General features: G+C 39.0%; 1 protein-coding gene across 31 annotated transcripts in view; it reads left to right on the top strand.

Moving 5' to 3' along the window:
• Positions 1-23,874, top strand: part of cacna1ab (calcium channel, voltage-dependent, P/Q type, alpha 1A subunit, b) — a 191,650-nt gene that overhangs the window by 104,490 nt on the left and 63,286 nt on the right. For 20 of the 31 annotated variants that reach the window (XM_028446747.1, XM_028446613.1, XM_028446568.1 and 17 more), the window contains exons 20-30: positions 4,019-4,614; positions 6,109-6,416; positions 7,695-7,827; positions 8,002-8,131; positions 8,774-8,833; positions 9,039-9,145; positions 9,708-9,713; positions 17,376-17,387; positions 20,545-20,644; positions 21,900-22,060; positions 23,380-23,517. In XM_028446747.1, the coding sequence (XP_028302548.1) occupies positions 4,019-4,614; positions 6,109-6,416; positions 7,695-7,827; positions 8,002-8,131; positions 8,774-8,833; positions 9,039-9,145; positions 9,708-9,713; positions 17,376-17,387; positions 20,545-20,644; positions 21,900-22,060; positions 23,380-23,517 (1,751 nt within the window). The remainder of the gene's footprint in view (positions 1-4,018; positions 4,615-6,108; positions 6,417-7,694; positions 7,828-8,001; positions 8,132-8,773; positions 8,834-9,038; positions 9,146-9,707; positions 9,714-17,375; positions 17,388-20,544; positions 20,645-21,899; positions 22,061-23,379; positions 23,518-23,874) is intronic. The other 11 variants (XM_028446764.1, XM_028446780.1, XM_028446772.1 and 8 more) reach the window with 2 other exon arrangements.

Below are 23,874 nucleotides of genomic sequence, written 5' to 3'. Positions count from 1 at the left end.
ATCCAGTCTACTCCTGATATATATGGTGAATATCTGTTGTAATGTGTGTAATGTGATGATCAGGTCCTTAAAGGGATCATTTCACCCATGTTAAGGTGAACTATTTCACCTTCATCCAAGCAGCTGTTGGATGACACTTAATGAAGAGGAGAAGATTACTGTAAACCAATTCACAAAAAAGAAAAATTAAAGATGAATTAACAATCAATTGGTCAATTATATTTTAATTCCCTGTCTTGTGGTTTCAAGAAATGAACTTTTGGGTGTTTTATCTCTTTAAGCTTGTGAGAGTGTTTGATAATGTTGCTGCTCTGTGGGACGGCTGATGCTGCATGCTTGGAGGCAATGCATTATTTAAGTTGGGCATGCAGAGAAATGTAGCGCTGTACCCAAAGACCGGCAGCAAACTCCAAACTAGAGCGTGGCAACGCGCTATCAGGAGTCGACTGGATACAGCTCGGCAAACTGTAGAATCAGCTCACAGCTTTGGAATTTTATGAAATATCAGGAAAAATGTACCTTTTCAACGAAGGTTTGCCAAAATGTGTATATCTGTGGTTTAGGGGGAGGAACAAGAGAAGCCCACGGTATTAGGAACAAGATTTAAAGGAATAATAAATACATTTTAATATAATTTTTCATTTTAAACAACTTATTTGTCGTGTGCTACTCAGAAAACTATGCAGGTTTTTTTGGTACTAGGTACTCATTACATCTGTAAATTGAGATGAGATTCCTTTAAAAGTAACTGCATTTGAAAAGTAACATCAGTACTTATTGCTTAAAGTCACACTGTTTAACTTTTGGCCACAAGGGGCGCTAGACCTGTAACTTTCACGTCAAGCGCCCCTAGTGGCCACAAGCGCCGCAGCACTGTTGCAAAAAACAACTTGTCTTTTGATTGTGTATGCAGACTGTAATTGACCTGTAACTTTGGGATAAGGATTGGTTCTAAGGGCTTGGCTCGCGCCGTGGTTGGAGCAGCAGCCGCCGCCGCCCTCCTCTCCCTGCCACAGAAGGCCTGGCGCTCGGCGCTCCCCGCCACTTCCTGTTCTCATCGCCGTTGTCGGCCCCCTTCGCTGGGGGTTAACGCGACGGATGGGGGGGCACCAACCCAGCCCTGAGAGCGAATCCTTATCCCATAGTTACAGATCTGACTTGCCGACTTCCATTAGTGCACTCATTAACCCAACACGAAACTACCATATTGTGCTCTTTTGGCTGTAAACTGAGGCTAAACTCGTTTCAACTGCCCACAACAACGATGCCGGTCGGGAAATGCCCGTATGTTGTGATGTCATGTGGGAACTATGTATATCCGAGCCTGTGGTCACGTGACTGCTGTGAAGTGAAACTTCTCCAGGTATTCTCCAGGTCACATGACCTGGTGAAAGACGGTACGTCTCCTCCAAACTTACATGGGTGGTATTTCAAGAGGGAAGCCCCGCTCAGAGCATTGATACTGTGAAACACTGTATATTGGCCTGAGGAATCATTTAAAATAACTCATATGGGTCAACTCTTTAGGTCAAAAAGTCCACAATGTGCCTTTAAGTTTTCTATTTCTTAATCATAATCACTATGTAAATACATAGACAAACCATACACACTGGGCAAATAGTAGAGGAGAGCAGAGTTTCAGTAACGCAGGAAAGTACATTCCTATTAAGGGTAAAAGAACTAACTGATTCGCCGATATATGGCAATATTTCACCACACAATTATCATATCGATCCAAAATTATTATTTTTTTTAGCATGTTTTTTTAACAAAAAAAAAAAACATTTAATTGCACTAACATATGCATAACACATAAACGCCTGGTCACTAGGTGTCAGTGAACCACATTTAGCTTGGAAGTTGATTGCACTTCATTTTTATAAAGCATACTGGGCACTTTTATTGATGTATGTAATTACTTTTATTTAAAAAATGTAAGAACTTTATTGAATCAAAATCTATTATAGAAGCAATAGATAAACTTTTTTGAAAAATGTAATTTGACAGTTTGATAAACATACCACTTGTTATTTATATCGATACTTGATTAGATAGATAGAGCACCTTCATTGTTACATACATGTAACAATGAAGGATGAGCAGAGAATAATGGTTAGTTGCCATTTACTTGTTGTTGCAAGATTTTCAAAATTCACACCATTTTGTACGTGTAAAAGTGAAATCTGTAATTACTGATATCGTGATACATCACAATGTACAGTATACCATATTGTTAGGTATTGGCATAAATCGTATCTTGACATGCAAATCGTGAATCATATTGTATCATCAGATTCATGGCAATGCACACCCTATAGTTTAGTAGCCAAAAGTAGTTACCGATATTTTAATTGTAATTCAAATTACTATCATTACAGTTAGGGGTTATTGCGATATTACATTGCGCGATTCTCGGATCGATTCTAAATGCATCCATATCAATTATTTTTTTTAAATTCAAAAATAAATAAATGAGCCTTTATTTAGTTTCCCACTGCGGGAGACATTGAAACTGCTGAAATAAGTGCACTTTAACCTGGGCATGTTGACCAGCTTGTGTTTTTTCAATAAAATCTAAAAAGAAATTACTAACTTTCTGCCTTTTTTTGTTGTTCTCGGCATATACCTCAGTTAAGTTGCACTAAAGTTGGTTTAAAAGCCACAGGCAGATTGAATGTTATTTTTTTATTTGAAGTTGTTGGCACATGGCATGTTAAAGCCAATGTTTTGAGTGTAAAATATGCCAATAAAATATATTTCATACATAATGTTCTCATGAAGGTGTACACATTTACAGATTAGTTGTTTCTTAAGTCATAGATATACAGTATATAAAAAATTGCAATAATTGCCTTATACTTTATTATCGGGATATATCGTATTGTATCGTATTGTGACCTATGTATCGGGATACGAATCATATTGCCAGATGCCAGGCAATACACACCCCTAATTACAGTAATCCATTACATTGTCACGCATTACCCACTAACACTAAATGAAATAACAATATTGGATCACATTTAAATTAAAGCTGAAATTCTTTGCCCGAACCCAACGGGGACCGGACAGGCCGGGTCGGGTTTGGTTTGATTTCTATTATTTGAGCGATCAATGAGCGATCAACGAGCAATTAATGAGCGATCAATGAGCGATCAACGAGCAATCAATGAGCGATCGACTAGCGATCAATGAGCGATCAACGAACGATCAACGAGCGATCAACGAACGATCAACGAACAATCAATGAGCGATCAACGAACGATCAACAAACAAACAATCAATGAACGATCAACAAACAAACAATCAATGAACGATCAACGAACGATCAAGGAGCGATCAACGAGCGATCAATGAGATCTGGTGATGCATTTCGATTAGTATGGGAAAGTTGCACGGATTCTAAGAAGGAGAATCGAAGGCCGGCTTCTTGGAAATTAAAATAAATTATATTAAAAACTGTATAAATTACTTACTGAGGTGTGTGCGTGCACAGGTTTTATTAGTGTTGGGTTCGGGCTTAAAAAAATCAGCTTCATTCAGGTTCAAATTGGTCCGAGCCACATTCTGTCCAGCTAAGGCCGTGTTGGGTCAAATATTTGTGGCTTAATTAGAGCTCTAAATGAAATTGGATGTTTTAATAGTCCTTTTTCAGCAGTGAATGTGAATAAAAAAGTACCATACCAATTTGATACATGTTGCTCCCAACTTCAGCTTTGGGCAGCGAGTCGCTAGGGGGCGATAGCAAGATTTTTCATTCAGCTTCCGTAACTGTTAGTTTCAAAATAAGTGAACGAATTGCTGGAAATGTGTTGTATTGTGTTAAACAACAGAAATAAACAACGCTGTCTCTTCTTCCTCAGAATACAGGAATAAATTCTTTGAATGTTTAATGACAAACATTTTAATAGCTTAACTCAGTTGTTAAATGACATCAGTTCTTTTGATTTATCGCGGGCAGATGCCTGTGGTTTCAACAGTCCCCACTAACCCTGTTTACCTCTTTACCCAAACTCAGGTGTCCTACCCACGCAAAGGTCGTGGAGACATGAAAACCCACTTGGACCGACCTTTGGTGGTGAACCCACAGGACAACCGAAACAACAACACCAACAAAACCCAACCTGGTAATCTTCCCCTGGACCAGGAATACCAGCGCCAGGACATGGACCACTACTGCCGCGCCGCCCACTACCATCACTACCACCACCATCGACACCAGAAAACCGTCCAACCAGAGGGTGAGGAAACAGACTTGGCAGCAGAGACTCACGCGAACCAGGATCTGAGCTGCACGGCTCTGGGTAACACTGAGGGAACCACGGAGTGCAAGCACAGGGATGGGAGACACAGCCACCGCAGCCACAGGGGCCACCGGCACAGGAACCAGGAGGGCCGCGAGACTCGCAGCGTCTCCCCACGCAACGCCGAGAGTGGAGAAAGAACCAAGGAGCACAGGAGGTCCAAAGGACATTGCAAGACATGCAAGGAAGGGGACGAGTGTAGGAGACATCGATCCAAGGGGACAGAAGGAGAGGGGGAAGAACGAGAAGGACGGAGGACAAGACGACATCGGCATGGCAACCAGGAAAGGAGTAGAGGGCACTGCAGAAGGTGAGGGAACAAAAAACAATTCTCCACTGTTCACCAGAGGTTCCAATCACCAACCTGGTTTGTTTTAACCACCAGTGAACTCTCCAACTGGTACACTGATTCCATTCATAAATCCTAAAGGGGTTTAGTGGTTATAAGTAGCACTGTCAAGAGATTAAAAAAATTGGGCACTTAATTAGTTATACTCTGTAATCTAATTCATCTTTTTTTTAATCTCACCTAAAATTGCTGAGAAAAGCCCTCAACTTGAGGTATTTTCATTTCGATCACATTATTGTGGCAGATCAAAATATTGATATATAACAAAGTGGCTTTTTAAAGGTGCGTTCACATCAAACGCGACTGAAGCTACTCTGGCAACTAGATTACATTCAAAATCAATGTAATTAAGGCGACGTCAAGCAACGCGACATGCGCAAAGATTTTTCTAAGCAATACATTTATTAAACACCGAACTTGTTTCGCTCCTTCGAATGATAATAGTTATCTAATCATGGACTTATTCATTTTGGCTCTGAACCTTCTCATCTTGTTCAGTGTGGATTGGAGACACGGCGTGCTTGCAGTATGTGGCATTTAGCACTGTCCAAGTGTCCATGCTAGCTGCTACATGTTTAGCATTGAGGTGGTAGCGGAGGCTGCAACGCTTCAGTGATCGGCAAACTCTTTCTGGCACAATTTGCACACAACTAGGCTTTTGTTTATCAGTCGATGTTTTTATAAGCCAAAATTAACGCCAACAAAGCACAACAGTCTCCCGTCTTGTATTGTAGTCAGTGCATCGGTATGATGGGTATACCGAATGAAATGACAACGGCGTCATTTTTTTTTGGTGCGTTATTTTTCTGTAATTAATTAATCGCAATTAACGCGTTCAAGTCCCAGCTCTCGTTATAAGCAAATAAATCAACAAGAAAACCACTCAAAAATACACCTTCTCTTCTTGTCGGTCTATGTAGTGATGATGGCTTTTGGCAGCGGTCTTAAGAAGAACCAAATACTAAAAGCTTTTAACCGTTTAAGTGTTTAAAAAAAGGTGAAGTAGTAGTCACAGACACCCAATATCTACTGATAGTCATGGGCTTCGTTCAGACTGTTATGTGTCCAACTCCGATTTTTTTTTTCCCATATGCAACCTGTATCCGATCTGTTAAAGACAGAACAACACAAATCCAGTCCACTTTTATATGTGCTCCTAAATCCTATACGTATCTGATACTTTGCTATGCGACCGCTGTCTGAAAGACCAAGTTGCATTTATTCTACCTTTTTAAATCATTGAAATGCGATAAACGTCCAAATTCTGTGTCCCAAGAGGAGTGGCGAGAAAAAAACCGCCATGGCAGAGGTCGGAGTGGAAAGAATAAGGAGAGTGAGGTCCCTAACAAAAAACGTCACGTTTTATACTAACCTAAAATAAGAAAATACAAATAAGTGTTAAAAATAAATAAATGATTGTTCTCTTTCCTAATTTTCCTATTGGTCCGTTCCCAGGTCACACCACAGCGCGGGACCCAGTCTCTCCACCACGCGGCCCATACAGCAGCATAACGAAGACCTGGATAACATCCGCAACAACAGCAAGCTGGCCAACGTCCACGAGGACCCGTACACCCTCCCACCAGACCACCCGGACCATCCCGACCACGTCAACAACCTGTTCAACTGCTGCGATGCCGACACACACACACTGCTCCACAGCATGGACAGCCTGATCCTAACCAGCATGGCAAAGCCAGACTACACAACCATCGACATACCTCCTGTCTACCCCTACCCATCAACCAACGCCATCCTACAAGGTTAGATACACACAGACACTGACTATGCTGCAAAGTGTATGAACTATTTATGTTCGGAACAAGTAGTGGTGACTTTTAGGTGCTTCATTTTCTTTAAAGCACAATAGTATCTTTAGTATTCGCATGCTTATGAGGCATTATTAAGAAAAGTTTGATTGTGTAGTGTTCTGTGTGAATTTGGCTTTCTGTTGGATTTATTATGAGTTTGTGGATTTTCACCATCACACAATGATATCTGTCAGTCATGAAAGCAGTGTAGTATCAGATTTTCTAACTTGTTATTTATAGGCGTTAATTAGTATTGTCTTGCCTTCCTCAGATTTTCAGTTTAGAGGAATTTGCTCATTTCTTTCCGTTAACTTGACATTGTGACTTAAGGGTTCACCAATTAGCTGTGAAACGAAGAGGAAGGAGCATTGATTAAGTCACTTGTCATTAATGAATTAGCATTTCTAAAGTCTGATGTGATAAAGATGGGATTTCTCTGGGACTTGAGTCCAAAGTCCACTGCATTAAAGTTCATAGAGAAGTCGTCCAGTCAAATCTTTAAGACAACAGATTAGATCTGATCAAATATTATCAGATCACATTTTTATTGTCAGTAATGAGAAACTGGCTATAGGTTAATTCCCAAGAGATAGTTGGACGGTAAGGGTGGGACGATACACTGAGTTCACCATACGATACGATAGACGATAATGTGCTCATGATTCAGATTTTTTTATGTCAAAAATACAAATACAGAGTGGCCAGGATTCCATAAGCTCAGATATTTTATTCTGCATTTTATTTTAACTGAATTTTGATTCAGATTTAGATGCTATATATTTAGAATTTTGACCAACATCTATTATTTATTTTATTTTTATTGTATATTTTATTTTTGTACCTTTCTATATTTGTATTTAGCTTTCTTGTTTGCTAGCTCCTTGTGTCTTTGGCTGCTGTAGCGTGTGAATTCCCCCACTGTGGGATAAAATAAATAATAATCTAATCTAATAATCTAATTTTATATTTTAGAAAGTGATAGTATAGAAAACATTTGGTGGAGATTGTGTGTGGCATTTGATTTTGAAAAAGAGAAATAAAAATATGATTTGAATCATTATTTTTGGATTTATTTTATTATTACTAGACAATTCAGGTGACCCCATTTTATTTCCAGGTGGCCACACATGGGGTCACGACCCCAACGTTGAAAAACTCTGCTTCACTCTTTTGTTATGAAAAGACTGTTGATTTTTCTCCCTCTTTCTATTTTTTCTTCACTTTGCTCAGTGAACAGAAATGCAAACACCGACCAGAAGAAGAGCGAGGAGAAAAAGGAGGATGATGATGATGGTGGAGATGAAGATGGCCCTAAACCCATGCCTCCTTATAGTTCCTGCTTCATATTGTCCACAACAAACCCGTGAGTCTGTCAATAAGTGTGCGTATGTGTGTGTGTGTGTGTGTGCGTGTGTGTGTGTGTGTGTGCGTGTGTGTGTGTGTGTGTGCGTATGTGTGTGTGTGTGTGCGTGTGTGTGTGTGTGTGTGTGTTTTCTTTGTACGAACGCACACCTGTTCTCCCGTCTGATTGCACCAGGTTCAGGAAGTGCTGTCACTACATCCTGACTCTGAAGTATTTTGAGTTCAGCATCCTGTCAGTCATCGCTATGAGCAGCATCGCCCTCGCCGCCGAGGACCCGGTTCGGCCTGACTCGCCGCAAAACAACGTGAGAAATCACTCTGTGTATTTTTGTGTTTTCCTTGATGCAAATGGATTCTAAGATCTGTATTTGTTTGACTAATGATGCATCGTATGATGTTATTAGGAAAAAAGAAAACATCAGATTTAGAGCTGGATTGCTAAGTTTAGTTCATAAAATTTACCCCTTTTATTGTAAAATTCACTCATAGTTTACAAAAATTCTAAAAAGAAATTATACGAATGTTGTTTTCTAAATCAAAAACTTTTTGTTTCCATGATTAATCAATATTCATTAGAAAGTTGAAAAAAAAAAACATTTGGAGAAAACATCTATTTCAGAGGTGGGCAACTTTTTATATTTTAGTTGTCATTTTGTAGATTTTGTGCATTTTTGTGTTATTTGGAGTAATTTTGTGTTTTACTCTTGTCGTTTCCTTGTTATTTTCCTGCAATATAATTTTTTAATTTTTTAATGTATTCTTTCTTTTGTTTTGGGTATTTTTCTGTCATTTTGTACATTTACTTTGGGGGCCGCATAGTTGCCCATGTTTGATCTATTTGATGGATTAATTTGTAGAAATAGAATGTACCTGCTGTTGTCTCTCTCTCTCCGTCTTCTCTTCCTTCATGTTAAACTTACACACCATTGCCTTGTGTTGCTCTGCAGGTTCTGCGTTATTTTGACTACGTTTTCACAGGCGTCTTCACATTTGAAATGTTGATCAAGGTAACAAAGTATCAGTGTGTGTGAGTGTGTGTGCGTGCAGTGTTTTCTACCTCTTCTTGTGTCGTTCTGGTGATGTTGTGAGTGGATTTCTACACTAAATCATTTGTGTTGAGTTTGTTCAGGTGATTTTGTGTGTGTCTGCGTTGTGTTTGTGTTTGTGGGTCTGTGCAGGCCACATATGCTAAACTCTCTCCGTGTCTTCCAGATGGTGGTGCTGGGTTTGTTTCTCCACCAGGGCTCTTATTTCCGTGACTTATGGAACATTCTGGACTTTATAGTGGTTAGTGGTGCTCTGGTGGCCTTCGCCTTCACGTAAGTGCTGCCTTCAAATCTCCTCTTCATCATTTTCACGACAAAAAAACACACATTCTGTCATTTACACGAAAGACCCTCAATGCTCAGCCTTGTATGTTCCTCACACCAGGAAATGCTGATTTTAAAATCAACATAGCATTAAATTATCAAACTTTCTTCTCACTTTTCACCATTTTTTTCTACTTTTCTCTCTGGTTCCTCTTCTGACTACGTTGGTTTCGGACTCTTTCACTCTATTACCTCATAATTAACATCAAGTCTGCAGGTCTTTCTCTATGATTTATTCCAACCTTCATATTTTACTTACGTTTAATTGTTTTTTTTAGTCCTTTTTTCTGAATAAAATTCCTACCATCTTTTATCTACACTCTAAAAAGTCTCACTTTTCTTTTTAGAGTGTAGTCCTCATTCATTTCTCCCTACTATCCATCTAAACCTGCATTAGCGTCTCATTTAGCTGATCTAATGAACAATAAAACACCACCAACCTGCTCCTTATCAACATTTTTTTCCTCCCAACTTTCCTTGCTCCTGTTCTTTTCCCTAATCGCCAAACCAGGCCGGCGTGAGTCGTCCTTTCCTCTTTTCTTGCATCTGTATTCCTCATTTCTCTCAACCCACTCCCTCGCTTTACCAACACCTATTAGTCCCCCCCCCCTCCCCCATATCATCTCTCAGAGTTAACTTGTTTTTAACATATAGCAAAAAAGTTTAATTTTTGATCCACGTCCAAAAAGGACTGTTCGCTTGTTTGAGATTATTGTCAAATTTATTATTCCTACTATTTATGATTTGCTCTCACCATGGCCTTTTTTTTGGAAAAATTTAAAGGGACCATTTACCTCGCAGCACCTTTCACCTATAATCTGTCCAAACATTTCAATCAGACATCAGCAACTTTTCTCACATGACACCATTTAAAAAGATCCAATCTTATCCACTTTATTACAATATTATTACAAGCAACAATAGTAAACCAAAGGGCTATACAGAAAATTGGAAACAATCAATCACTAAAATCAATAAATGCAATGCCTGCAAACAAACAAATAAATAAATACATAATTTTCATAATGTCCGATGTCAGCTTTAATTCAGGGAATAACAATGGGGTTTTTTTGCATCATTGTGGATATTTTGTTCTTATTTTGTGTGTTTTTGCTGTCGTGTGTTTCAGGAGTCATTTTTGTGCATTCTTTTGTGTTTTTTTCTGTTGTTTTCTATGTTTGCTGGAGTCGTTTTGTGAATTTGACTTGTTGGTTTTTTGGTTCAGTTTTATGAAGGAATCTGTTCTATCCTGATGTTGACTCATGTCCTTTCAGAGAACGTTTCCTCCTATATTTGGGCGCTAAAGTATAAAAACAGTAGCATTAGCCTTAGTAACTGATGGTCCCCTTTGAGTTTGAATACAATGAAAAGCCCATCTTTTTACTCTTTACGAATCAGCTCAACTTGTTGTAAGTTGTGCTTTTTTTAAACATTTTTATTTTATTATTTGTTATGAACAAGTGTCACTCTTTCATCGTTCTACCTTTCATTCTCCTCTCACTCCTACATCATCCTCTTCATCAGCAGCACTCATCAAAGCTGTGGTTTTTCTTACCTCTGCCATGATCATTGTCACAACTCCGTCTTCCTGGCTGGAGGTCCCATTGTGTCAGTATGTGGGTGGAGGTGAGGGCGCCTCAGAGACCTTTAACCCTTTAAGTGCCCAGCCAATCAGCACACGGAACAGGAACACCGTTATCATCACTGCTAACTCTTCTCTCCCACTTCACAATACACACACACACACACACACCTGTCACTTTCAACATGTTAGCGAACTGGGAGATGCAGGTATTTGACTCTGTTTTAACTGCACGGCAAAGAGAATACAGGAAGGACACAGTGAGGCATGCTGGGGCAGAGAATGGTTTGGAATGGTTTACTAACTTCATAATAACTAAACACATGCATGTCATTGATAAAGAAATGAGATGTGCTTTGGTGGCTACATGACCCTCAACATCACTCATAATTTGGTCCAAGTTGCTTTAATATTGGAAGATCCATATGATTAGCTTTAGTAATAAATGGGTTTTTATTACTTACATGTGGTTTTGTTAAAAACTATGGTTTCATGGGGCCAATTATGTCATTTTTGTACATTATTACTTAACCCTAGAACACTAGGTGATTTTCACCCGAACAAACATATTTACATTATTTTCATCTTCAGCATCTGTTTTAGAACGGGTGTGCACAACACGTTGATCGCGATCTACCGCTTGATCGCGATTAAGCAGAGCTTGGTGCTTCGCATTTTCACAAAAAGAAATTTCCATCTAATCTTTTTAAATATATTTTAATAAAACTCAGTTTTTGAGTGTTACTGTTTCAATACTATTTTTGTATTTTAATACAAAGAAGTGGAACAAACTGCAACAGAGCTGAAGTCAGCATCACATGTTAACATTAAATCCAAGTGAAATGTTCTTTTTCTCTTCTGTGTAGGCCTGAGAGGGAGATTTTTGACATTTTTACTGCTGATTTTAAGTGTTTTTTTTTACTGCTGACATAAAGTTCTTATTGATTTTTAAACTATTAAATGTTTTCTGTTGTACTTTTTAATTATGTAAAGCACATTGAATGGTCTTCTGTATAAAATGCCTTTACAAATACATTTGCCTTGCCTGCATTGCCTTAATATTATAAAAATATTGAATAATTATTGAATAATTGTAATAGTAATAATAATAAATAATAATAGTGTAATTATTTACAATTATAACCCCTCCAGCACAGTAGATCATGAAGAGCTGTCCGAGGTAGAAGTAGCTCGGGAGTCGAAAAAGTGTGTGCACCCCTGTTTTAGAAGGTGTGGATGTTCTCCTACTCCAAAGTCCGTTGTTTCCTACAGACACACGTTCAGATGAATTTCACCCGACAATAGTGATAGTGTCCCATTATTACTACCCTGTATGCACTGACTGCATCTAAGAAATGAAGTAAGTAAAAATGGTACTTTGTTTAGTCCAGTAGTGTAAATAAATATCACCAAGTTGTGATTTCAAGGAAATTCATAAGAGAAGTCTCAAATGCCCCAGAAACTGTACATTTTGTGTTCTTACATTCCTAATATTTCACCCATGGCAGTTTTTTGTTCATTTTGTTTGGCTTGTCATAGTTGAAAATAAAAGAACACAACTCTAATTTGTCATATATTGTCATATTTTGACACATTTTGATGATAGTTACTTTTTATTTGGTATAATACTGTATACAGTATCGGGTAAATGTGATATCAGCTGTTTGCATAGGGCTCTATTCTCCCATGTGCGTAAGTCCAAAAAGCCGCGCAGCTGCGCTGTGTTTGGCTGCACGCTATTCTCCCTCTGTACTTAAGTCAGTCACTGCGCGCCTTCATCCCAGTTACGCACTGTGGGTGGAGCCCTGAAATGTGGGCGTTCCCATTCAAATTTGGCTTTACGCGCATTCTCCAGTGTGCGTAAGTTCTTTTCCTGAGTGCAGCGCCCTGATAAGTTGAAACATTATATTGCACTAGAAATATGGACTTAATAACATTTGAAGCCACACGGACTCGTGCGTCACGCAGCAGCAGCTGTGATCATTCAGCTGCTGCTGTGCGATTAATTAAAACTCTGACAGACGCAGACTTCTGTCCACGTTGGTCACAGAGATTCAACTATATTTTCATACCATGTCCAACGTACAGTCAGAGTTTGATCCACTACAGAGTGAAACAAGCTGTCATATGTGGATGAGGATGGACCAGAAACTGTTCCCACACATATTTTAATGAGGCTCAGCTCAGGTCGCTTTAAACTATTTATATTTAAAACTTTTATGGAAGCCAATAGTAACTCTGTCAGGCTTTACAGCGATGATGATGATGATGATGAGGATGATAATGATGATGATGATGATGAGGATGATAATGATGATGATGAGATTCTAACTGTGACTTGAACAGGAGAATGCTGCCGATCCTCAGTCACACTGTAATAATCTGATCAATGATCTGATCAAATCAACCTGTTACATTGTTTATCAATGAAGGCGTTTCAAATTAAAAGTGAACTTTATCATTTTCACAGATTTCAATGACATTTACAAGAGTTGGTAAAACTCCAGGTTCCGTGATTTGTAGACAGCCCAAAAAAATTACATCACCGCCTCCTTTCCTTCAGCCCGCCTTCATTCACACATATGCGCTTTTGCTCTCCTTACGCGCGGTGGGCGTGTCAGGAGCCTGGACCGGAGAATACGCGTAGGAGAGAAGTTTATAACTGCAAGCGCGCAAAAAAGCGCTCAAGTCCAGACGGGAGAATAGAGCTCATAGTGAATACAATGAAACTAATAACATGTTCTTCAACTTTAAGCACAACAGTTCCCATAGAATAGAAATACTATTGATGGAGACATGTTTAGTTGAATGTGAAAGGAGAAAGAAGTAAAATAAGCTTCTATTATCAGGAGGACATGATTAGATTGTATAACATGTTATTGTTCCACCAAAGTGATGCTTCAGCAGGATAAAGATCTTTTTTTTATGATAACAAGTTGAAAATACTTCCATTCCTGCTCCTTCCCCAGTATGACTTGCCACTGAAAAAAGAGATGCCTCCTCCCTTCCAAAGCTGCTTCTATTGTCCCTTTATTCATCTCATTTACTCTCACCACTCCTCCATCTTCATTCCTCCTTCCACTTCTCCATCTTTTCCATTGGTCTACAGTCCTCTTCCTTTGCCCTTCCATCATTCATGCCAGGGCTGAGCAATACACCACAGTCTTGCTTGAGGGGCAAAGGTCACTGACACATGTGAGGTTTCACATAACGCATGATGTCCTTTGAAAGCAGGTACATCACAGTACCATTGTACAGAGGAGGGCTTGGCATGGTTGTGGTACAATGACGTTGTACTTTGATGAATTCCGAACAATACTGTTGCGCTTGTGGCTTCCTTCATTCTAGCAGCTCCACAGTGAATGATGGCGTTAGGACTGGGAAGTGCATGCATTAGCGACACAACTCTGCCTGTGCGTCACAGACGGTGTGTGTATGGGCCGATATACACACAGATCCTGGTTTCTTGAGTCTGCACTCGTGATGGATGCCCTGAGTGTGTGCAACATGTCAAGAAAAGCAGCAACCGGTCACTTGTGTAAACCTAATGCGTATTCGATCCCCCTCGTGTGCAGATGCGCATGTTTAAAAGGCTTTGATAAAATCCCACTAGATGATGGCAGATATAATTAGGGCCATTTGTGCTGCGGGCCTGTTGTAATTGATCATTATAGTGGGATAAGATAAGAATCGTGTAAACTGATGCAGCAGTTTCCTCTGCCGACCATGAAGGCACTTCTTCATAGAAGCTGGTAGAGCAAAAGGCAGCGAGAAGGTAAGGAGGACTCGTATATGTCCCGATCAGGGAGGAGTCAGAACATGTAGGTGTCAACATGCCCTAATGCTGCGGTATATTTTACACAACAACTACAAATGCTTTAATCTTGTAACTTAATGAGAATCATCCTCTATTTTTATTTCTTGAGAACTGCTCTTGCTAGAGCACGTGTCAAACTGAAGGTTCAGGGGCCAAATCCGGCCCTTCAGAGCATACGATTCAGGCCGCAGGAGAAAGTGAAAATGAATCATTGTGTAAATTACCAAATTCAGTTTTTCCAGTGCAGTTTTTCTAAAATTATTACACAAAATCTCCCCAAATTAAATAAAAATTGGTCAAAAAAATCAAGACATTTTAGTGTCTGTCACTTATTGCTTAGATATTGTTGATGCCTTCCATAATTTATGTCTAATTTATAACTGGAAGTGCAAACTTGGGCACATTAATGTTGAAATTATTCGGTTTCCCGCCTAAAACCTGCGGCCCACTTGTGATCGAATTGGTCCATATTTGGCCCTTGAACTAAAATAAGTTTGACATTACTGTTCTCTAGAATGTTTTACAAATCATTATTTAACACAGGGCTGGACTAAAAAAAAAACGATTTCAATTGATTTTCTTTTGAATGGCCCGATATCGATTGATCAAATCCTAAAATCGATGGTTTAATACAACTTTTCTACCACGTGTAATGCTGTGCTGTGGGCTCAATTCTTTATAGAAACATTGATATTTTTCCAGCTGCACTAAGTAAGAGTAAGTTATTTTCCACAAATGACAGCATTAGTTTCTGAGAACCTCTTCCATATTGAAGTAAAATTGGTACAGTGACTCAATTATCCTTAACTGGATTGAAAACCAAATTCAATTATGAATTGAATGGAATGAGGCCCTTGAGAATTCAATGGTAAATATGAATCGTACCCTACTAAGATAGAAGAGAAATGAAAATAAGTGTTTGGTGTATCAGAGTTTTCCTTTACTTACGGTAGTTTGTAGTAAACACAAACAAAGCTTGGTTTAGGACTTTAGTAATTAGCTTTACAGTAGATAGGTAGATATGTTGACAGCTGTTACAGATATTGAATGCACATGTGGGAGGCTGAGGTGGAGTGATAAAGGGCGGAGTGTGTGTGTGTTGATGGGTAGGTGGCTTTTCCACAACTTCTGACCAGGTATGACCATCTGCTGTGACAACGTACAACAAGGTTCATGGCAGGGGAGGCGATGTTGCCAAAACTAATTGGACGTTTTGCCTTTGCAGACACATGAGTAAGCCTTATATTTGACCAAGGTTGTATTTACTTTGATAGAAAACTAATAAAAATGCATTACACAAATTATGTAAACCTTGAATTTTATCTGGGATTCAAAGGTGCAGTCCGCAACTCTCAGATCCCTCCCTCTCCCTCCCTCCCCGCTGCTCTCTTGCCCTGCCTCCAAACATTCCAAAGTCCCTCCCTCAGAGGAGCTAACAAGCTAACATTAGCCCAACAGCAACATCACGGTAATATAACATGCACTGTTAAAAGCATGTTGCTGCAGCGCTTCTCTCTCTCAATGAGCACATACCTCAGCAGCAGCATTTGACACTTACAGCAGCCCAAACGGAGTCTGCTGCACACACATAAACAACACATGGATTACAGAGTTCTAGTGTAACAATTACAAATCAAACATAATGTAAATCAAGCAGTAGTAATTACCTTTCAAGCAGAAAAGTCAACAATTCCATCTTCTACTCCTCCAGACTATACACTGTAAAAAAGACGGCGCTCCAGCCCGGGAAAGGGGCGGGGCCTGTGAGCAACAGCTGTCAGACAGTCCATCAAACACAATCCTGGTTCTGATTGGTTCTTTTTGCTCAGTCGTGGTGCATTCTGGCAATCTGCCAAAGGCTGCAGTAGCAGCAGGGGTGACTCAGTGAGTCTGTTTTTTTTCACACAAACGCCTAGTTCAGGGGTGGCCACTATCCAGCATGTTTTAGATGTTTCCCTCTTCCAACAGACCTGATTCAAATGATCAACTCCTCATCCAACTCTGCAGAAGCCTGATAACGGTCCTAATCATTTGAATCAGGTGTGTTGGAAGAAGGAAACATCTAAAACATGCTGGATAGTGGCCCTCGAGGACCGGAATTGGACACCCCTGGCCTAGTTTAATGTAAAGCTGTTCTTATATAGTGACAGCTTTAGCAAATACGACAAAAAGTCACTTTTATAAGAGTTGCAGACTGCACCTTTAAAGTAAACTTTTGCACAACAGTTTATATATGTGAATGTAAGCAAATAACACTGCCCCCTACAGTGGAGAACAGGTATTACTTGTTCTTGCCTTGATTTTTTTCAATTTTTACAATCAACGAAACTTAAATTGTTCCAAACATACATAGAAAAATGTACTATATAGAAAGTGGAGACTGATGTGTTTCTACAAAGTTTACAAACAGTACCTAAAAGAATTGAATCAGTCAGAAAAAACAGCCTAAATAAATAACTGTGTATTATTTATATTCTAATGCTTGCTAAGATGGCTGTGCTTCCCTTGCCTCTCCTTACTGCACGTCACTGTCCATCCAGCTGTCCTTCCTTCCAAGTCTGTGTCTCATATGGATGTATTTTCTCCTGTTTCTACCAAACCCCCTCTTTCTCTCTGTCTGTCTGTCTGTCTGTCTTTGTGTGTCTTTCCCCTTTTTCAATGTTTGTGACTTCCTGCCTGTGTCTTTGGATGTGTTTTCCTCCTCCTACCTCCTCTGTCTCTCTTTCTCTCTGTCGCGCTCACTGAATCTCGCTGTCTCCACCTTCGGTGAAACTGGACAGGAGCAGCACCCGGTAAAGTTTTTTCTCTGTCCCTTTTCCGTCCATGCTGTCTACTTCTCTTTTACCACCGGATCAAATGAGCTTTTCACTCTTTCTTTCTTTGTTCTTATCGTGTGCGCTCATTCTCGCCTGTGTCGTTGCCACTCGTGCGCCGTACACCCAACGCACCATTGAAACCTTAACGTTTAAATGGCTGCCCATGGCCCCGTTAGATGGACTTTTAAATAAATTACTTGTAAACTTTTACAAGTCAGCACATAAAGACGTTGCATGTTCAAGTTTTGGAAAATGTTTTTTTCTTATTCTGCAATATCGACATTTTGTGATAGAAAAGTCCCACTTTCACCATTTTAGACATCATACAGTTTGTGTTGTTGTCATTTTATTCTCCAAAAGCAAATCACGCAAATATCCATTTTGATCAGTGCCAAAAAAGGCGTGGCTTCTCAGTGGTCATTTAAATTTCCCAGCTTCCGATTTGATTGAAATCCTGGCGCCATAATAATCACATCAGTAGGGGGCACTTTGGTCTGTGCAGCAGTTTACATGTTTATTTTTGATAGATTTGAGGATAAAAATCTCTATTTAAATCACTATTTCTGAATAAACTTGTTTGCATTAAACAGTAAAACTCAATATAAAGTCAAATAATCTTGGAATAAATGCTCCAATGGCTGCTAAAGGCAGAGGGACAGAAACTAAGGGGTGAGAGAAAGAGTAGGGGATTAACGACAGGTGAGAAACTAAAAGAATGTGGATGATTGGACGACACGGAGCTCCATGGAGAGACACGATTGGTGCTGAGGGGTGGATGGAGCTTGTCGTGAGGATGAAGAGAAGTGAAAAGATACATCTTCCTACTGGAACTTATCCCTACATCTCAATACTTGTACTGGAGGCTTTTGTTTATATATAGTGGGTGGGAATTATTTCAGATATCTAAAGATATGCACATATAATTAAACATATTAAGTATATTAAAACAGTAATACAGCCACTTAAACACAGATTGACATGGGCAGCTTTTGTGTTGTTCCACTCGTCGTTCCAGCATTTTAACCTGAACTGTTAATGTTAGGGGTGACCCACCGCTACTAATAGGGGTGGGTCACTGGTAAGGGTGTCTTATTTCTCATGAAAACCTTTGGGTTTTGTGATTTTTAACCATTGAAGACTACATTTCCAATTCTGCATAAACATGCCGGATTGGATCGTCTTCCCACGTCACAGTCCATACAACACAACCTGACAGGGAAACATTTTCATTTTTATTTGTGCCAACACGATTTCCACTTTTTTTATTGTGCTGTTAGACACAAATTTCAAAGTTATGTTGTGCAATTAAAACTTATTGTAACATTTTATTCAGGGTTAGAGTGAGGGCAAAAAAAATTACTTCTAGCCATTTTCATAACAGTTTCCTGATCGCTGTGAGACTGGGCTGATCCATATGGTAATCCTAAAAATGCCAGTGCACGAGAAGTGATCATAAAAATGCAGAATTTAATGTTAATATGGACATAATACTGAAAAATACTTGGCGGAAGCACTATTTAGGGTTTGTAGTTTAATTTAGCATCAACATGAAAAATGGTGACTTTAGGACTTTACATTTGGAGCATCATGGGCCAAATTTTAATAATTACTTAGCGCCAACACGAAGAAACACTGTAGTGGTAAAAACTCTACGTATATCCATTCACACATTGGACTACCCTCTGCTAAACTTCTCTTAATCTAGATTTATGGGTTTCTAGTTTTGAGAGTTAGAATATGCATTTATAAGGCCACTGGTCATATTCACTTCTAAACATGCCAATACTCTCAAGTGTTTGTGTTTGTCTGCCAATAAAACTAGCATGACCCAAATAAATGTTAAGGAAACTTGTCAGATGCTCCAAAAAAAAAAAATGCCTGGAGGAAATGTATTTAGGTTATGTTTGTGTGCACGTACGTGCATGTGTGTGTGTGTGTGTGTTTATAGAGTTGTTCCTAACTTCTCCCCCACTGGCTTTACTAGGCTTTAATCTAATGCCCTAAAGCTGCTCTGATAGAGTATCCATAGGCCTGCCCCACTCCAAAGGTGGAATACTCTATTGATTAGGACTTACACACACACACACACACACACACACACGTATTTACACACACAACCCCTCACATGCAGACATGTATATCAGCCCAGTATCTGACCTGATCAATGATTTGTCTGTGGTTGTCTGTTATTTCACCCAGAGCAGAGTTCATAGTTAAGAAACGGGTTTTTACAAACAAACTCTCCTCTGCATCGTCATGGCAGCCGTCCAGGCTCCTCCCCCTCTGACTTTTAACTCAAAATAGTCACGTTCACTTCCTCTAAAGATCGACTAATTAATTAATTCCTCCATATTAATGTGGCACACACATTTTCTGGATAATTTGCCCTTTATGGGATGTAAAATCAGCTGCGAAAGAATTTTCTCATCTCTGGAGGTGAAAATTCTTTCTTGTGTTCACACCTGCGGCTGATTTACTGTCATTGGTGTTTCATTTGTCATAAAGTATGAACACATCTCCGGGTCCTGCATAGCTTCCACCCTAATTAGGGAAAAGCATAAGGGATGTTTATGAATGGAAGATATGTGGAAAGAGATTTCTTGTGGAAAGGTCATTTATTTGTAAAAAGGCATGATTGTAAGTCTGATGAAGAACTTCATCCGACCACGTTACAAATGTCCATTCCCTGCGAAGAACAATGCATTTCACTGAAAAAGAAAGAAAGAGGTCTGGCTGGGCACTCTGCCGGGAGATGCCTGTGTTGATGGAATGTCTCTTGTATGATGGTGATGGTTATGATGATTAGTGAAGATGATGATGATGATGCTGCTTCTTCTTCTTCTTCATGTCCATGAAACCAAATGGTCAGACGCGCTGATGGCGCTCTCTGTAAAGTGGTTTCATGTTTGACGCACACTTAAATGTTTTTTTTTCCTGCAGAGGATGAGACTGTTAGAGCTTTGTATGTCTATGCAAACGTTCTGTAAGCAATGCTATAATGCAAGTATGATTTAATTTACATGTGACGGCACCTTTGTGTGAAGCTAAAGAGAACGTCCTTTGATAGTTGTGCAGCTCTTTCCTGTTCTGCTTTGCTCACTAACTCTTCTTTTATTCCTTGGCTGAACTCTAGGGGAAGCAGCAAAGGCAAAGACATTAGTACAATCAAATCTCTGCGTGTGCTGAGAGTGCTGCGTCCTCTGAAGACCATCAAACGTCTCCCCAAGTTAAAGGTATTGTTTTAGTCCCTCACACAGTTCTAATTATCCTTCTACAGCTTCTTTTTACCAAAACTTGATGACAAAGTCAGTGAGTTTGCTGCTGTTCAGCGCTCTCAGTGTTTTGTATGTTGCTGATAGCGGTAGTCATAACATAGCGGAGCCTCCTCTGGCAGAGGCCTTGGTGAATGCTATCAATGTACAGTGGTATCTGGCCTGCTCAGGACAGTCTGGCCAAAACTGACCAGGAGAGACTTGTGTAATTATATATCACACACTCGCTTCTTGTGTGTGTACACGAGATTATAATAATCGTGTAATTGATCATTCATTACAATTGAAACCTAATTATAATTGTAATTTTAATTGGAAAAATATGTTGCTGTTGTAATCATAATTGAATTGTAATTGAGTTCAGATCATTGACTTTGTAATTGTAATTGGCATTGGAAATTCTATCAAAATTGGTTTTCAGTTGAGTTAAACGTAAACCTGTGGAACCATGTTACAGTTCTATGGCTTACACATACATAGTTACTAATAATTGAAATATTTTTCAGATACATTTTTACATTTTTCTCACTACCTGTCAGTTCTCTTAAAGGCACACTGTGTAACTTTTGGCCACTAGGGGCGCTAGACCAATAACTTTCACGTCAAGCGCCCCTAGTGGCCACAAGCGCTGCAGCACTGTCGCAAAAATCAACACACAGTCAGTCGGCTCCTTTTGATTGTGTATGCAGACAGTAGTAACTTTGGGATAAGGATTGGCTCTAAGGACTCTTTAGGTCAAAAAGTCCACAGTAAGGATCATTCTACCATTAAAATAAAAAATAAAAATCTAGGGGTATACTGGCAGAGAAAAAGGCTCAGATGCCCACACCAAACATATTAATACCAATATTTTCATTGATGAGGAAGCCTAACAAGGTAACCAAGAGATGAAAAACAAATTAGATTATAGATAATATTTTAGACATGGGTCGAACTGACCCGTTATCATAAGAGATGGTCACGTTTTATGGGCTCATTTATTAAAGGCTCAGTGATTATGATTAATTAAATTTGAACTTTAATTGAGAATGTAATTGTAACTGACTTTCAGGGGGAATTTTTTTATTTAAATTGTAATTAGAAATCATAATTGAGTTGTAATTGGACATGGATAATTGAAGACGGAATTGTAATTGAAAAATTGTAATTGACCTCAACCCTGCTTGTGTGATAATTGTCTTTTTGGTCAAAATGTGTCCCTTTCTCTTGTTCTCAGGCTGTCTTTGACTGTGTGGTCAACTCTCTGAAAAATGTCCTCAACATTCTAATCGTCTACATGCTCTTCATGTTCATCTTTGCTGTGGTGGCCGTGCAGCTCTTTAAGGGTCGTTTCTACTACTGCACTGATGAATCCAAAGAGTTTGAGCGCGATTGCAGGTTGGTTTCACCGGGTTAATGTTGAATTACTTTAAATTCAAATATCACAAGAAACAGGTTATGATTAGTTTTAAAATCCTTTAATCTATTTTTATTCTATATCTACAGTATATCTATTTTCTAGAAATTTAAGCTGCTAGAGATAAAAAAAAAAACATTTTGCTTCATTTTACTTCTTTCTTTTTTTTTTTCTTCAAAACTCTGCCAAAGTGACTTCCAAACACATTTCTGGTGTTTTCACTGAAAGTTGCGGCTGTTTATTTTAGGGCTTACATAGAATGAGTGAAGTGATATCACAGAGAATGAAAATAGTGTCAACTCAATCACTGTCCTCCTTGTCTGGAGAATAAACACAAGAAACCATAGTGAGAATGAAGTAAAAGGACGTGTACGTGCATCTGTCTACGGGACTCCACCTCCCACAATGCAATGCTCCAAACTTTACCGGCGATGTGAATAAACCCAGTGTTTACAGTGGAGATCAAAACAAAGCTGAAATTTTAGTATTTTGTTTTACCTTTTTTCGAACAAATCATCATTGATTTATTGTTTTATGAAGCCTACGCTATGGATTTATCTCAAAATGAACGTCTCCAACAGCTTTAAACTGAATCTTGTCTGTCCAGGTTCATAGGGTCGTTGGAATGTGAAACTAAAGTTATTCATGATAATCCAGGGTTTTTCAACCTTGGGGTCGTGTCCCCTGGACTTGAAATGGGAAGCCTAAAATGTCTACTAATTGATAAAAAATAAAAATAAACTGATTAAAATTATATATATATAATTTATATATAATTTTACACTTTCACTTTCTTAAATATAAATCTAGTTGGAATAAAATGCAGTATAAAAATATCCAAGCTGGCATATCTTGTTAGCCTGGAATCCATCCTAATCTCCTTGTTTTATTCAAAGGCCAGGCTCGCATCTTTTTGCACTAATTCTGGCTACTCAATATGATCAAAATCTAATTCTAGAAGAAGAAAAAAGTATCTCTTGCATTGCAGGAAATAGGTGATATAAAAACAGGGTTGTGAGCCAAAAGAGGTTGGGGACCACTGTGTTACTCAATTAAAAGAACCAATTGTGGTCTCATGCTCAGGGTGTTTCAACTGTGCCTATGCTTCCATCTAGAGGTGATTGCTGGGACTGCAATCACATTTTGCAGCAATGAAAACAATTGCAAAAAATATTGGATTTGTGCAAACAAAATATTTAGAGAAAAAATAATATATTTATGGTATATACTGTATATTTATAAATCTCATTATTTTGTATTGATTTGTATGCATTTGTGCTCTATGTGCGTGTGTCCTCAGGGGCGAGTACCTGGTGTATGAAAGGGATGAGGTTAAAGCTCAGAAGCGGGTGTGGAAGAAGTACGAGTTCCACTACGACACTGTGGCTTGGGCCTTGCTCACACTCTTCACTGTCTCCACTGGAGAGGGGTGGCCGCAGTGAGTGGAGAACACACACACACACACACACACACATACACACATAACGCAATGGCACTACAGGGGGTACTTGAGAGAGTGAGTGGAAAATTATCAAATGAAATCATAAAAAAATATGGGGTTTTATGATGTATATTTGTCATTAAAAATGATAATCAAAATAGTGACGATGGAAATGATCTTGATTGAAACATGAACTAAAAATACTCGGGTCAGTCTTGGTCTCATATCAGGCCGAAAATGATAAAAACTATAGATAGAGGAATTAAATACTGCTTCATTACACTTATTTACAAAATGAGATTCTTAAAAACAGAGTTGGGCAATATGAAATTTATATCTTGAAGAAAATTCTGG

The sequence above is a fragment of the Gouania willdenowi genome, chromosome 1 (assembly GCF_900634775.1).
Source record: "Gouania willdenowi chromosome 1, fGouWil2.1, whole genome shotgun sequence".
NCBI classification, from domain to species: Eukaryota; Metazoa; Chordata; class Actinopteri; order Blenniiformes; family Gobiesocidae; genus Gouania; species Gouania willdenowi.
This window is presented reverse-complemented; position numbering and strand designations above follow the sequence as displayed.